Source organism: Fusarium oxysporum, chromosome 6 (genome assembly GCF_000149955.1).
Source record: "Fusarium oxysporum f. sp. lycopersici 4287 chromosome 6, whole genome shotgun sequence".
Taxonomy (NCBI): Eukaryota; Fungi; Ascomycota; class Sordariomycetes; order Hypocreales; family Nectriaceae; genus Fusarium; species Fusarium oxysporum.
This window is the reverse complement of record NC_030991.1, coordinates 2,027,148-2,043,056: the sequence shown is the minus strand read 5'-3', so window position 1 is coordinate 2,043,056 and position 15,909 is coordinate 2,027,148. Positions and strand designations below refer to the sequence as shown.

Genomic DNA, 15,909 nt, shown 5'->3' with positions numbered 1-15,909 from the left:
TTATCTTTACTCTGATAACTAATCAATAAGTGGACAAAGTTCCGGAACCTTGGAGGTGCCCGACCGTCAAGGCATACGATTGATCTGGACTTGCTCACATCAGTCGATAGAACATACGATTCTCCACTATCTTTATATGTAGTCGGTTATTGGCCCTGGAATTCTCGTCGAGGATAAGCCATACGATAGAATGGTAGCATTCATTTGTACAATGCCAGTTGCTCCTGGATGATATCGTAAAGTGTGACGACAAAACATTGTAATTCATCTGATATTCCTTTTGAACGATTCATCAAAGTTCCCAGCCGACTTAAACCAGTGGCCATAACGCCCAAATGGCTGCTGAGGAAATTGATGGTACACTTGACACCCTTGTCCAAGGGTATGATAAATCCCAGTTTCAAGTAAGTTTCTTACAGACCACTAGTTACAATTGGTAATATAGAGGGGTATCTGGGCATTACGCGTTTGCCTAATCTGACTTTGAATGGCCAGTGTACTGATAGTTGTTTACAGATGCCTCCTGATTGCTCATCGGGGCAGGGTGAGTTGATTTTAGCCTGACAGATAGAGCCCCAATTACATGGACATAGCAACAGCCACTATCAAGAATCATATATCGGACATGGATGAGTATTTGGCTTCTGAGTAGTTTACCAACACATTAGGGTCATCTGGACCTTCTGACTTATTAGAAGCCGATCTCTCTATAGCCTGCCAGCCAAGTTTTGAGACGAATCTTGACTATATCTGCCCCGATGCCAATACAGAACCGCTGAGGAGGGAGATGAGTGGGCCGTTGACTCCTCCCGAAGAGGCGAGCAATCCCTCGAATCAACAGCCCCCCAGCAAGGATATTTCACTTCATGTTCCCGACGTTCAACTCCAACTTCGATCAGCATTGCGCAAATCCAAGAACCGCAAGCGTCGTGGCACAGCTCCCAGCAATCCAGAACACACCCGAGAAAGCCATAACCTTGTCGAGAAACACTACCGTGCCCGACTCAAGACGCAGTTTGAGAGGCTTCTCACAGTTCTGCAGTGGCACAGGCGCGTAGCCTTGCTGACAGGGATACGACAGCCAACATTGGCCAGGTTCTGAGCAGAGGACAAGTATTGGATATGGCAAGGAATCGCATCATCGAGTTAGAAGGGATGGCTACCATGTATTCTGATGCACACAAGGAGAGGGATTTACAGTGCGGGAATAGCATGGAAACTTTGTCGTAGAAATCTTGTCCTTGTAACCGTATCCCTTTGAGTGCCACAGCCCTTAGGAGGGTCACTCGCCCCACTTAGCTTAGTCATAAGGTTAGTACGTGCAGGGTACCGGAAGTTCATAAGAGATTTGCCAAGTCTGTAAGGTAGCTCTTTGTAACAATCAAAACTGCTGGGACTTTTACCATCATACAAACTAGTATGTGTGGAAAAGTACCGTTAGTTTCATTTATCTTGATTGGCTCTATACCCCTGTCGTGACCCCGCCTAAGGCTGTGGCACTCAAAGGGATAATCTGAGAAGAAAATCATTTTTATTCGAGGCCATCAGATGATCTTGGGAGAAAATACAATGTGACTTTAAACTTCTCTAATGTTGCCAAGTATTGCGCTTCAAAAAAAAACTAAAAAAAAAAACTTTTAAATTGCGACTATAGACCTGGAAGAGGTTGAGCGTGAGAAGGCAAGGACCAGACATAGTTCATATGATTCAATGAGATGATTTGTTCCCATTTCAATTAACTAGTACATTTGCCTTCGGTGTTTTATCTGGCGCTATCGATTCGTATATCGTCTCTTGTCCTTCGCAGGCTGCTCTCCGCAACTGTTTTAATAAGCAAGCCTATATTGAGGCAGTTGAGCACTCCGAACTGCGAGATCTGGCTCTGGCATGTAATCCAGCCATCGGGGACCTTCTCATCAATGGTCGAAAGCAGGCTATGGGCTATATTAACTCGAACTACTCGCTATACAGCTCACAACTTGCCGAAAGACTTCAAACAACGCAGTCGAAGATACACATATCTTCTAATCTCTGGACATCGCCACAACGCCATGGCGTACCCTCTGTATGCGTTCAATGGGTCTATGAGGACTTCAAGCTTCAGAAAGCACTACTAGGACTGCCAGAGTGCAAATACAGCCATTCTGGTACTACGCAGGCTGAGTTAATCACCCGTATGCTACGGAAATTCAACATTACTGCCCAAAACCTCGGCTATTATATAGACGACAATGCTACACCTATTTAGAGAAGCTATCAAAGGTTCTGGAGGCGAAATCAGGTGTAAATTTAACGCTTGGCCGCTAATACTGCTGTAGCCTATACTAAATTATAGTACAGGATGAGGACCCTCACAAACGCCGCAGAATCCGCTGCATCGGCCATATTATCAATCTCGCCTTACAAGCATTCCTTCTCGCTCGCTGAAAAGAAGCTCTGAGAGCGGCTCTCGAAGCTTCTGCCGATGACCCCGACTCAACTATGCTAGAGGAGTTCTCACAGCAATTACATGAGCTGGGTCCGGAGGAGATTGCGGCACATTCGGACACCACGACGCAGCAACAACAACAGCAGGAAGAGCGGCAGGAGCAGCCCACGAGAAAACCTATAAAGGCGAGAGGCAATCGAGCCGCAATTACGCATCAGCAAGCCAGAAACAACGATGAGCGCTTCGCTGGCTGGCAAGGCATCCCAGCGCTAGCAAAGCTTCATGCTCTTGCAGTCTATATACGGAGCTCGGCTCTACACAACGATCAGTGGTACGATGCTGTAGGTAAGCAACTAGGCATCGATAATATCACGAGATGGTCCTCATGGCATAGAGTGATCACTGTTGCGTTAAATAAAAAGCCACAGATCATCCAGTTTACTGCTGAACATGATAATGATCTCGAAGGCAATACTCTTAGCAGTAGGGATTGGGAAATGCTAGAAAGAACGCTAGAGTTCATTCAACCTTTCTATGAGGCCACGTTGGAAGCTGAAGGCGCTATGGCATCAATCTCACAGTCACTTGAGCTGCTGGACCTTCTCCTAGGACACTGCGAAAAGTGGAAGGTACATGGCTAAGTTTTACATCTTCCTGCTCTATCTATAGCGTATACGGCATGCTAATCAGCTAACTACGCCCACTACTCACAGCCGAGCAATCGCGATGATCGTATAATTCACTCTATCGACATGTGCTGGTTCATACTCGATAAGTATTACACTATGACCGAGGATGTCCCCGTATATGTCGCCGCCCTCCTTCTCGATCCTTCTAAACGCAAGAGCTATATAGAAGAATGCTGGCCCGAGGAATGGCACGAGGGCGCATTTGCCGCCGCCCGTAGTCTCTGGAAGGAAGAATACAATTACGATGTCGAGATACATCTCTCAGAGCAGTCCTTGGCTGTGCCTGCATTATTAAAGCGAAAGAAGGATACGATGCTCTCAAAGATGCACTTAGAGGTGCGAAATAAGACGATGGCGAGAGCACGGGGCAAGGATGATTTCGATAGCTTTATCTCAGAGGCTCCTATCGCACTTGCAGAGGATACTACGCCTCTTCAATGGTGGTGTAGTGAGGACGTTCGTACAGCGTACCCACGGCTTAGCCGTATGGCTATCGATATCCTGTCTGTACCAGCAGAATCAGCAGAGCCAGAGCGGACCTTTTCAGTGGCTAGGCGCACAGCTAGATGGGATAGGCTACGATTGCTGATTGAGAGCATTGAGAAGATTGAGTGTATCGGCAACTGGCTGCGAGAGGGGCATATTAGACCCTCAGCTGAGGGCGGGATAGGCCTCCCATGTGATCCAGAGGCTATAGAGGGTGATATCTAATAGCGAACAGGTCAAACGGCAGCGTTTGAGAAGGTTTCGGGCTATATAGCTACATCAATCGATTCCTCTCACTTCACTGCAGTAATTAGCCTGGCATCACTTGAGCCCTTACATGAAAATGCATGAATATGTTATATGAATATGTGTTTTGCTAGAAAAGTTGAATATAATATGAATATAAGAAAATCAGTGTGAATATTCATATAGCCATGTATGGTATAACCTCGCAGTCGAAGGGGAGGATAGTGCAGGTTGCACACTGAAAGGGCTCAGGTACGTCAAGCAATGTAAGAAATCTTTCTTGCAATTGCTGATGATTGAGAATGGGAAATGGGATTGGGATTAAGAAATAAAGCAGCTACCAAAAGAGGGCGTCGGGATGATCTAATCTTTGCTTCATAGGGCCATCATATATAACATGAGTTCGAAAGATGGAATCCATTGGCCCTTTTATTACGGGGGAGGGGGAGAAAGAAATAAAGAAAGAATGTAGTTTCTTTGACAGCGAAAGTATGTCACGCGTTTATCATAGCGACTGGGTAAGATATTTTTATTACATCAACTCGATATCAATATTGACAGGATCCCAGGTCTAGTGCTCTCTGCGTGGTTTTTCTCACTCCGAACCTGACCTATCAGCCGGCTAGGGTCTCCACCGACTGTGATTGGCGCTCGAACAAATCAAGAAAACAAAGGTTGTATTTAATGAGAAAAAATGAATTTGTCCAGTTTCTGATGCGCGGGGCGACTGACATATCTCCCTTACCATAACTTATGCCTTTCATGTTACAAGAACTTGATTTTGTGATTTCCCCAACTTTCTTTACCCTTACCACACTAATCGTGATCATATGAAGCAACTTTAGAAAGCAGATTAACCATCCTGTATCTTTGAGTGCCAAGGCGTTCTTTTGGATTCTATCCAACGCATTGGCTCACGTCAGTACGCTGCCCCAGTCAACCTGATGAGTCTTAAGTCTTGTTATAGACAATGATTATGCCTCTCTGGGCGCATCTTTTTAGTACCACTGGCTGGCTACATGGTAAAACTCTGATTAGTTGGTGTTCATCTGGAAGAAAAAGGTGGGGTTTCTCGCACATGCCAGCCATTGAACTAAGTTGTTGTGGGCACGAGGCACTTAGGTCGGGAGATTCGAGACCAGTCTTTTTTTGGGGGGACTCACTCAATGATGATGTGGCGAGATGGCGGGGCAATGGTACAGACCATATCCGTCAGGTCATAGGGCGGATCCAGCCGAGAGCACACCACCACGCTTTTAACCCGAACTAAGAATGCAAGGTCAGGTTAAACAGTACCCACCAAGTTATAAACCCTGTTGGCTGCCTTTGTGCCCTTGCTTGAAGGGCACAGACCCTTTGATTCGCCGTACGCGTAGAAACCATGCCTGCAATAAACAATACTATTCCCGCTTCTTCGAACACTGATAACCAGGATTCAAGCCATACACTACCAGGATGGGTCCTGATCATGACAATGCCACTTTTAGTTGCGGTGGTTTTGTTTCTCATATGTATTCCCAGGTAACTTATGTCGTTCTTAGTTATTGGAAACTGATACCTGTTCAGTCGGCTAATGGCAATACAGATTATACGAGTTGATGAGATATGGCAGGACTGCAGGCACAGAACGGTCTAGCAGCTCCCCGGGACCTGCATCGACAGAAGCCACTGGCACTGAAGCCAGAGATTTGCCTCATCTAGATGTTATTGCTCCCTCAAAAACAAGCAAAGAGATGAGGCGGGAGCTTGCAGACGGAGCGCACGTCTCTTGGGCGATGCTGAGTTCGGACATGACATGGTACGTCCTCTTGACTCCTCAGTAATTGTAAGCAACACTTGGCTGATCACTCACCTCCCTATTCAGTTCCATCTGCCTAGAGGATATTCAGGACACTGATATGATTCGTCACCTGGCGTGTGAGCATACGTTCCACTCAGATTGTATTGCTACGTGGTACCTTGCGAAACATGATACATGCCCCATATGCGCATTTCATTTTGCATCGCCCGAGCCTGTGCTGCAGAGGCCAAGCCAAGCGCATGTATCAAGTCATCGGGCAGATGATAGTTCTATACTAGAGCATGTGTAGACCTATATTATACACATTCATTGTCCATTTTGCGACTCCAGCATCCATGCATAGAAAGCCCGGCTATCCTAGTTTTTTCCACGCCTTGGCTGGTGAACCCCAAAAGAGATCACTTTTAGGATCAGAAGCGGCAAAGTTGCAGACGTAGTACGTTAAACAAAAGTCTGTGGCCACAAATGCAACTTCTTGTTCATATCTAGCCTATCCTAGCTGCGCGGCAGAATCGCTACCCATAATGGGTGAAATCGAGTTTAGTAGACCCGATTTGCAAACACACACAAAATGAAAATGCGCTAACGTACATGATAAGCGAGTGCACCAGACAAGCGAGTGGACCAAATATCTGAACCTTCTAAATAAATATTACAATAGAAATACAACAGACAATCTATTTAATTAAATTTAATTACCATACTCATTACCAGAGGCCTCAATACCCTCCTGACAGGTCCTTGCATTATGCCCGGTCTTGCCGCAAGTTCCACAGCGCCGAACCCTCGGTCGCGCCGAACTTCCTTGACCACCACTTCTCGATGATTCGGCCAGTACTTGCATATCTACATCCATCTGATCAATTAGATCCTGACATTCCCGTATAGTCATACTCCCGCTATTCTGCAGGAGCTCGTAATAAGGTATTCTCATGCATTATTGCTGTTGTTCCCTTTGCAAGAGACTTTAAAGTTCCTAGAATTGACTCTGGGGAGCAGCTTTTATGTCTTCTAATTCGTTTCTGAAGGTATTCAGACTGAGATCTAGCCTCAAGCACAGTCTGTGGGGTCTTAGATGCCCAAGGGGTTGAGGGGTTAGTAACCTCCTTGGCAGGCGTTGGAGTCCGTAGCTGCACATCAAGCTTTGAGACCACCTATTCCGGGTCAAAAGGAACTAGTCCAGCTCCTCTAAAACCTCCCTTGATATTTTCCTTAGTTATAGCAGCTTGAAAAGCGTCGTAAAAAGCCGGAAAGAATCGGACTTGGAAATATAGGTGATAGACCTTCTGATTAGATGGTCTATTTCTCGACCATATGCCTTTTTTAGCGGTACAAAGCACCCGACATCAAGGGGCTGAAGGAGGTGGGAAGAATGAGGTGGCATACAGAGTGTGATTATATTGTTCTCCTCACAATATATCTCAAAGTCGGCCGAATGGTGGCTTTCGTGGCCATCAAGGATTAGAAGACGATAGCCACCAACTGATCGGTTAGTTGTACATCGATCAAAGTGCTTTAGCCACTCAAGACCCGTCTTATTATCCGTCCAGCCATTTTGGGTCGTAGCAATGGCCCAAGTGGCCGGGAGGTTGCTTTCTTGGTACCAATTGGCAAGGTGATATTGGCCTGCAACCACGATAAATGGATCGATTGCCCGGCCTTCTGCATTAATCGCTTGGATCGCTGTAACCCATTCCCGATTTCCAGGCTATATTTATTTTGGTCTTCCTCGTCTCTCTGAGCCAGTGACAACTATACCGCTTGAAATCACGCCCATCATAAAGCCAGTCTCATCAAAGTTCCAGATATCATCTAATTGGATGCCATACTTTGCAATTACGTTCTGTACAAGCCTGAACCAATTGCGAATAACAGTTAGGTCTTCACATTTGGCCCTCTGGTAGTCATATCTCGGATGAAAACATGTCTTGAGCTCTTTATGTCGCTTGACAAAGTTAGAGGCCCAGCGCTTGCAGACAGGTGATGCGTCACGATCAGCAAGCAATCGGTTGGCCATTTCTTCAATACCACGCAGTCGCGGGGGAAACCCTCGCGAATCTAGGTCGAGGATAAATCGAATAATAGCTTGTTCCTCTAGATCAGATAGTCTCCGTGACTTAGGTGTAGTATCATATCGAGAAGAAATGCCATGGGTTCGGCGCCAGAGTGAACCATAGGAGACCTGGTATATCTCAGCTGCGCGATGGAGACCTAATTCTGGGTTGTTTTGATAGGCCTGAAGCGCAAGAATAATATTTGCCTCTTTATTTGATTGAGACATGATTGATGGTTGAGGATCAATTGATTAAATAGAAATGTTATAAGTAAGGCATGATTTATTAACAATCTACTTTGCTAAACAAAGAGTCGAAATTAGCTAGAACTAGCCTAAATTTCATCCAGTAGAGGCTTGTACAATTGACTTAGGGAAACTGGTTTTTACAAATGCAGGATTGCCTGACCTTCATGTTCATAGATGCGGATATCAATCCAGTTATGGTCCGAAAATCGAAAGATATCTCTCTGAATACCGATTTTTCAAAACGCCACAACTATCGCGTTACTCCTTCTCTATGTATCAAACGTCCAAGAACTTATAACTACGCTTTGGTTTATTTACCGAGCCTAGTTTAGCTAGATTTGGGCTTGAAACAGCACAGTATATTCTAACACCTACCTAGCGTGTCCCACACTTTATCCATACAACTATTTCGACGAACTACGTCGCACTTCATCTAGTACTTGCTGGAACACTATCATACTCAGTACTTTGAGAAGAATGATCAAGAATCGAGAAATAGAGTTCCAGAACGTCACTCTCCAGCAGATCAAGAAGCTAAGAAACCTTGGGTGCTTCTGGGTCCCCTCCGTATTATTTCCAGGCGTCGATCAAGCGATCTGCGTGTTCTATCATGATATCGTAAAAGCCTAGTTGCCTCCTTCTAAGCTTGAATGATCACCTATATGCCTTGTCCTCGAAAGACATACACCGGACAATGCAGGCAAGTAGTTGTTTAACCGCAAGCGTTTACCGTCTTTGACTCTGTGGCTTATATGGGAAACGAAATGGCCTGGTCCTATCCTTGTCAAGGTCTTTGCGGTTAACTTAAAATAGAGCATTCCAAGAAATAGTATCGGCCGTGATGATGGCTTTAGTGTAGTTGGCCATCCGATCGAAGGCGATCTGTATGAACCAAACTTGAGCACCGTCCGAGTTGTCCGGATGGGTTGGATCCACTTCGTATTTCAGAGCGATCATGTCCCTCAAGAGGTCCTTTTTCCCGTCAATGTCTTTTAAGTGAAGGGCAGAACCCAGTCGACAAAACCACGGGTCTAGCGCAGTAAAGTCATTCCCAGTGTCAATACGCCCTGCTTCTACACTCCGAATGTCTGTCATGGAGTTGGTATGCGGAGAGCACTGAAGGTGGCACTATTGTGAGATGTATCTCCGGTTATTAGCCCCTGAGGCGGGATGCCAACGAAGTGGAGGTATTTCGGCTTTTAATACAATCTCCTCCGCAGCTTCGCCTGGTCCAATGACATGTTGTAAACTCTTAATTCCTTCTCTAATTTGGTCGATGACTTGGTTTCTTGAGCTGATAATGTTGAGGAGGATGATTTGGTCCGCATATAAGGCCAGCTTGAATATTTCGTCGATGATGATGCCTTCTCACATTCTGATAGCCGATAGGAATTAGAGCAGTAGGTTTCTCCCTTTGTCTGGGTGCCGCAACCGAGGCATGGATCATACAACCATTCTTGGCCTGACGGCATATTGGCGAGTACCGGAAGATTTGGTGTTGTTGGGGAGCCAGGGAGTGACGGCAGGGCTGGCACATTTTTGTAATTAATGCGAGCGCGAAGCGTGGTGGAGCAGAAGGTCCTCTGTCTAGCCACTGATGCAAGAGTTAATCTGCAACAATCGCCTCTTCGGTCAACTCCTCACCCTCTCTCCAACTTATAGAATATTCTACAAACATACCTGCTCTTATTGTATCTTCCCTATCTACGTCCCAATGTTCATCTTCATAGCCTCACCAATTTGTTCCACTGAATGACCAGCTTCGAGATACAGAATCTCTTCTAAGCGCAGTAGTTGAGCCATTAATAACAGCAGAGCGCCACGCAGATCATTCCGTGCGAATACAAACCGCCAGGTTGACGCAATAATGCCCTTTGCTATCGCTTAACCGTGGCCAAATGCCGGCAAGTGGCTGGCCAGGCACCTAACAGACAAATAGGTAAGATCTGTTGACACAGTAGAGTGACCTGCGCTGGAACCAAGCTAGCGAGGTATATTCTGATATTATGCCTTATTCTGTCATTATGTCGAAACACTCTTAGGCGCGGATAAGTCCAGCATGAGGTTACTGGTCACAGGTGAGGGGGAGGGTTACCTCAACATCCTGTATGATTTAGGACCGAGTTTAAACAAGATCTAATCCATAGAATTAAAATTGTTTCGGCCCTGGGGGGTTCTACACCCAAAGTACAGTGTGGTAATTATGCTACTTACAGTCCGGACAATTTGGTCATGATGCTCAGAGCCCCACAGCTTCTTACACCGAATGGTCCAGCCAGCTTTAACCCTTCGGTGACGCGCCAAGTTTTCCAAGTGTTTGACGTCCTATCTTGCATAGATGAGCCTCTTCGGCTGATTCTCGCTTGCATGCTCTCAAGTGATTCATGCGGAGGGGCCTGAAGGTCCCCACAATACAAAATATCTGTCGGCAGTGACTGCCTTGAGTACCTTGCACAGCGTCGACAGCGGTAAGATCAGTCTCCATGTCTTGATCGTGTGACCACTCTTTCAGGTATTTTTTTAAAAGACTTCCCTCTGCACTATTCCACTAATCGGGCACTCTGTGTACTGGTGGGGTCCGAAGAAAGGTGGACTCGATCTTTGGCCACTGGCCAGAGCTGTTTCCGGACCATCGTCGGTAATCTATTCTCTCCAGGATCTTTATACGGTTTGGCTACCATAAAGTTCTGTTCTATATTCATGTTTGCAACTCCCTGACGTGCGGTTGCTGGAAAGCATCGTCCCAACTCCATATTTATAGAGGTACGAGACGTTATAGACCAACTCCATCTTAGCCACAAATCGTAAATAACTCTCCACGTGGTTTCTTGTCCCTTATTCCTAAAATTGAGAGACAGAGGTAGCCAATAGCGTCAAAACTGCCAGTATGAGCCCCAAGCAACCTCATCCGCTTGGTGTTCTCGCGGTCCCTCGTAGACAGATAACTCTGGTCCATATTCAGTGAAGGATAACGGTGGAACTGGCTGGGTAAAGGCCATCGAATCAGGCAGCATAGTAGCCATTTGAAATGGTCCCAAGTCCATCATATCGAACACGATGTCTGTAACATCCGAGGCGATAGATCCCTGCTGAGAAGAGATTCTCGGGGTTGACAGGAAACGACCTCCATTTAGACTCTGCGTATTCAACTCTTGGGCGGTGCTAGCATCACTTGGGCTTCCATCACAAGGCCTTAGCGCATTGCTATAGGTACCAAAGGCAGTAGAGCAAACGATTAGCCTATCCACACACTTCTGCGCCTCATTCGCGATATAGTTCTGGATGAGGACGCATTTGCATCCTGTATGCCGCAGTAATTGGGTCTTTAGGTGATAAATTTCGTGAGTCAAAGAGTCGACACACGCCGTGAGATGGCGGTTCTGGTCCTCCATTGCTTTTTCGTGGCAGGCGAGCGCTGAGGCTTCACCACGCTTGCGGAGACGACACTTATTCGCCGCAATGCGGTTACGTTCGAGCACTCGGCGCCGGCGGGGATCCTTGGGAAGATCATCATCACCAAGCTCCACTTGTTGACCCGCTACCTGCTGTTCTTTTGACTGCTTATTTGGTTTTCGGCCCCTTTTCCTTGGCTCGGGTGACTGTGCAGCCTGCCCATAAGCACTGGACTCGGAAAGCGCCTCATTTGCAGCTGCTTGTGATTGTCTTCGAGTGTGGGCCCGCCGGTTCAACTTCTTATCATCTATAGCAGATTGTCGGATATTCTTCAGTGCCCCGTTCCCTTCAAGATTCCCAAATTTCATAGGCTGCGGCGGTAATGGAATGTAGGAGGGCCCGAGACCCGCTCTCATCGTGACCGTGCAGGTATCAATTGCTTGTTCAAATGGTAGCTGCCACCTATTTGACTCGGCATCGGCCGACATGGCTTGATGTTTCGAGGTATTGGTGAAGCTACGGTTATCCAACTGGATGGTAGGATTGTTGGTAAGATGTAGTGGCGAAAACATCATCTAGGTGAGAACGCAAGGTTTCCTAGCATTGTAGAACAGGACTCTACGATAATATAAAGTAATCCAGCTCCTCGAATCGCAATTGCCAGTCAGGATAATAAGTGGTGATAAGAGACCTTAGGGCCAGGGCTGATACCTTGGATATTGAAGAAGGGAGAACTTGAGAGACATTGCCAAGAGCATGCCTAAAAACGCAGGAAGGGCAGAGGATGGCAGGGTAGGATACAAAAATCAAATATAACAGCTGTCGCAAGCAATGCCCTGACCGGAACGTAGTATTCAAGACAGTACGCAAATGCTCATCCATACCCTAGCAAGCATCACAGCATCAGCAGAAACTTAGCTTAATAAAAGTGTGGCTGTTAGCAGAAAACAAGGTTTACTAATGGGAGCGGGATATTCAAACGCCACATCTTTGGAAACCAGGAGGATAGGAAATCCTTGTATTTCAGGGAATAACTTATGCGGCTTCGTGGGCTAGACTGCCGAGAGTTTCAGAGCCCGGCGTTTATTTATCGCCCATGTCCCTCGAGTCTGGAGGGGTGGCCATTTCCTAGTGCCATGGCAAGCCTAGAAACTGGCGCGTAGACCTGCTCGCCGTGCTCGAGCCTCCTCAACACCAACAAGGCTGTGAAGCTTGGAGATTGACTACGGTTTACTATGCGCAAGCATGTGTTTGTACTTGGGAGTTGGGGACCGCCAAATGTGTTTTGCAATATGACACTGCAGAGGTTTCCCAGTCACACTGACTCAACGGAAGAGACCGAGTAAGGGCTCAGGTGAGAATCTACGTGGAAAGATCTTCGCAAGTCTGAACACATAAACCCACATACTTGTTTGCACGGCGGATCTGCATGATTTCGCCCACAATGTGAAGGATTAGGGGATACTACATACGTCTCACTGGCTATTACCGCTGAGGCAACCCGTAGCACATACTCTCCGAAACACCCCGCTCTGGATAGCACCATCGCCCTTTTCATTCCATCTCTCTGACGTCATATAAACTTTATCTTGGGCCATGACGGGCATCAGAACTTTGCTACATACGCGTCAGTTAATCGAAGAGCCATGTATGGTCCTGTCTTAGGGCTCCACAAAAGCTTGGGATCATCAATTATGGGGCCTCCGTCGGAGGTAAGAAGAGGACGAATCAAGATCGCTCCGCGGATATCTCAATATCTGCCTGAGCTGCTTTCTGCAGTCATATTTGTTAACTGAGAGCGGCACAAGCTGCGGTGTCATGTCACCGACATGTTTTTTCACATGGTAAACCCCGGCGCGGACAAAATGTTATACTGCAATTGGCGATCCCCCAGTTGAAACTACTCGATTACGCTGTCTGCTCACATGCCAGCGTAGAGAATTAATCACTCTAGGTACACCCGGGACATCAGAACGATATTCTACACTATGCCGAGAAGTTAAAGGAAGAATCCGAGTCCCATGCTTGGCCCTCAAGCACGGGGACATGGCTGGGTTAAAAAGCCCCGCCGGCGGAAGCACTAATGACACACTATTTCGACAGGAGGGGACTGGTAAATATAGAGCTACAGGCAAAAAAGAGAAATTCTGGGGAATCTGGGAACAGCAGGTCATCTTTGAGTTTGAAAAGCGGAGCACACGGTTCGGCATTGGTCAACCGGACCCTGCTAGCCGGACGTTGATACTTGACTCTGAGAGAGAGCACCCATTTAATGAGGTGGTTATGAACAATGTAAAGCCCTTACGCAGGACAGCTAACATTAGCGGCGGCTAACATAGTCAGTGGCATCGGACTATCTCTTTAAGCGGCACAAAACGGCAATGCCGTCACGACAGGGAAGTTAGACTAATCAAGATGAATTAATCAGCTGATACAGGCCAGCTTGTACTCTCGTTGCCATAGAAAGTCAGGAGCCAAATGAACCAGCTGGATTGGATGGCTATACCGCAATAGAAATAGACTAGTTATAGAGGAACAGGCTGGCGATCAATTCAACCATCAACTCAATCTCGTCAATTTTATGGAAGTTGAAGTCACGTGCATCAATTCAATCAATCCCATTTGACACTCGCATTGATTGTTTCAATTCCACCTAGATGCTTTCAACGTTGACCATCGGTTGAAACTGTCGATAATGGCAGTGGTTCAGGGTAGCGCCCAGTCCGTGTAGTCCCATAAGACGCGTCCACAGGACCCCTGCTAGTACTTTTGCCCCGTATTTTTGATGCACGTGCCAACTGCACCTAGCATTAGGGGTTTATGAACGCGTCTCAGCTGTCGTCGCGCTCTATGACCCTTGCAGGAAGATCATTACCTGCATTCCATTCCTTTCCTAACCTTCAAATGACGCCAACGTACCTGTCAAGTGCCAGAGTCCCGACTGCAGCGCACCTAGTACTTCACCTAATAACTTGGATGCTTCGCCAGTCGATTGGAAAGCCTTCCCATGGCACAAGTTTCCGGGTTTCTCGATTTCGGAACGCGTTGGCAGGCACACTTCGTGGGTTTGGCAGCACGGCTTTGACATTCAAGCCCGCGATTCTCCCACGAGGAGGAAATGGGTTTGCAAGCATTGTCCCCGGAGGGTCAGGTCCAAGGTGACAGACTTCACTGCGGTTGGCACACAGAATATCGAGAAACATCTGATCAGGGAGCACAGACTTGTCGACGAGTCCGAGAGGAGGAAGCCACCTGCTCTTTGGAAGGGAAAGCAGGAAAAGACACGCCCAAGAAACATTGTGGGAGGAAGAGTACAAACCGCTACCGACTCTTTCGAATTCGAATGAAGAACCCCCATTCAAGCGTTTGAAGGCAATGAGTGCACTCGAAAGGCACTGAGCTCACAGGACTTCGTCTCTGGTAGGCAGGTGTTCTTGGGAAAGTCCACGGAGTAGGGGCCAAGACGAATATGATCACTGGCTGTCGAGTGCCGACTCTAGGAACGACAATCTTGTGACAGATCCCATCCAATATTGGTGGGAAAGGCGGAGAGACTACCCTCGATTGTCGCGAATGGTCCTTGACCTACTATCAATACCGTCTATGTCGGCAGAGTGCGAGCGTTTGTTTAGTGTTGCTGAGCAAATGGTACCACCGCTGCGGACTCGATAGGAATGGCACAGACACTGAGGTCATGGGTGCGGAATGGCCTAGTCGACGCGGCTGATAGCTTGATTGATGTGTCAGAAGAGGTTGGAAATAGCGTTATATGGGAGGCAGAGGAGGATGACCTAGACGCTGGGAAGTGAGCATTGGGGGACTCGACGCGCGTGTGATATTCAACATATTCAATTCAACGCCATCAATTCAATCTGGAGATGCAGTGGTTCAACTCCACTGGCCAAATGCTGAGTAAGCTTTCAACGCAACGCCACGCGAGGACGAAATTGATGGAATTGAATTGATCGCCAGCCTGTAGAGGAATAACCAGCGCTCATCATATGTCAATCAAATCAACTTTGAGGTCAAAGTTGGTTTGATTGATAGCCCTCGAGCTCAAAGTTGATTTGTTTGATTTGTTTGATTTGTTTGATTTGTTTGATTTGTTTGATTTGTTTGATTTGTTTGATTTGTTTGATTTGTTTGATTTGTTTGATGTTCTATATAAATTCTATGGGTGGAAACCCCTACGCGAAGTCGTCCCCCTCGTGCACACCAAAAGTCAGCTACCCACCCAGCTATCCAACTTTACTCCGCCCTGTCCGACCCAGTTCTTGAGACACTGAGCGCGTTCCAATGTATCCGAGCCCATCGAAAGCCTCTGAGACGTTAACATCAGCTTCGCTAGGCTAAATTGCCTCTCACAATCGCTTGCTATTGCTGGAATAGAAAAGACATCCAGGGCAAAGCTGCTCAGTGAAGGAAACGAGGCCCTGTGGTCTCTCAACCATTGGATAGCATCCTGCGTATCCTGTGGCTCGAGACAGAGGTACCTTTCGAGCTCGCCGACACTGCCACCCGTCGCAAACGCTTTCTTCGTCTTGCTATTAATCCACTGAGTGTA

At 47.0% G+C, this 15,909-nt stretch overlaps 2 protein-coding genes across 2 annotated transcripts; one reads left to right on the top strand and one right to left on the bottom strand.

The window, feature by feature from the left end:
- Positions 1-335: 335 nt before the first annotated feature.
- FOXG_07307 (uncharacterized protein) lies at positions 336-2,248 on the top strand (the record flags this gene model as incomplete). Its single annotated transcript, XM_018385906.1, has 4 exons — positions 336-404; positions 517-544; positions 696-1,054; positions 1,808-2,248. The coding sequence occupies 4 exons, from the start codon at positions 336-338 to the stop codon at positions 2,246-2,248; spliced, it is 897 nt and encodes a 298-aa protein (XP_018244676.1).
- An 8,577-nt stretch (positions 2,249-10,825) lies between these two features.
- On the bottom strand, positions 10,826-11,833 carry FOXG_07306 (uncharacterized protein; the record flags this gene model as incomplete). Its single annotated transcript, XM_018385905.1, has 1 exon — positions 10,826-11,833. One exon carries the CDS (start codon positions 11,831-11,833, stop codon positions 10,826-10,828), a length of 1,008 nt encoding a protein of 335 aa, XP_018244675.1.
- Positions 11,834-15,909: the final 4,076 nt, after the last annotated feature.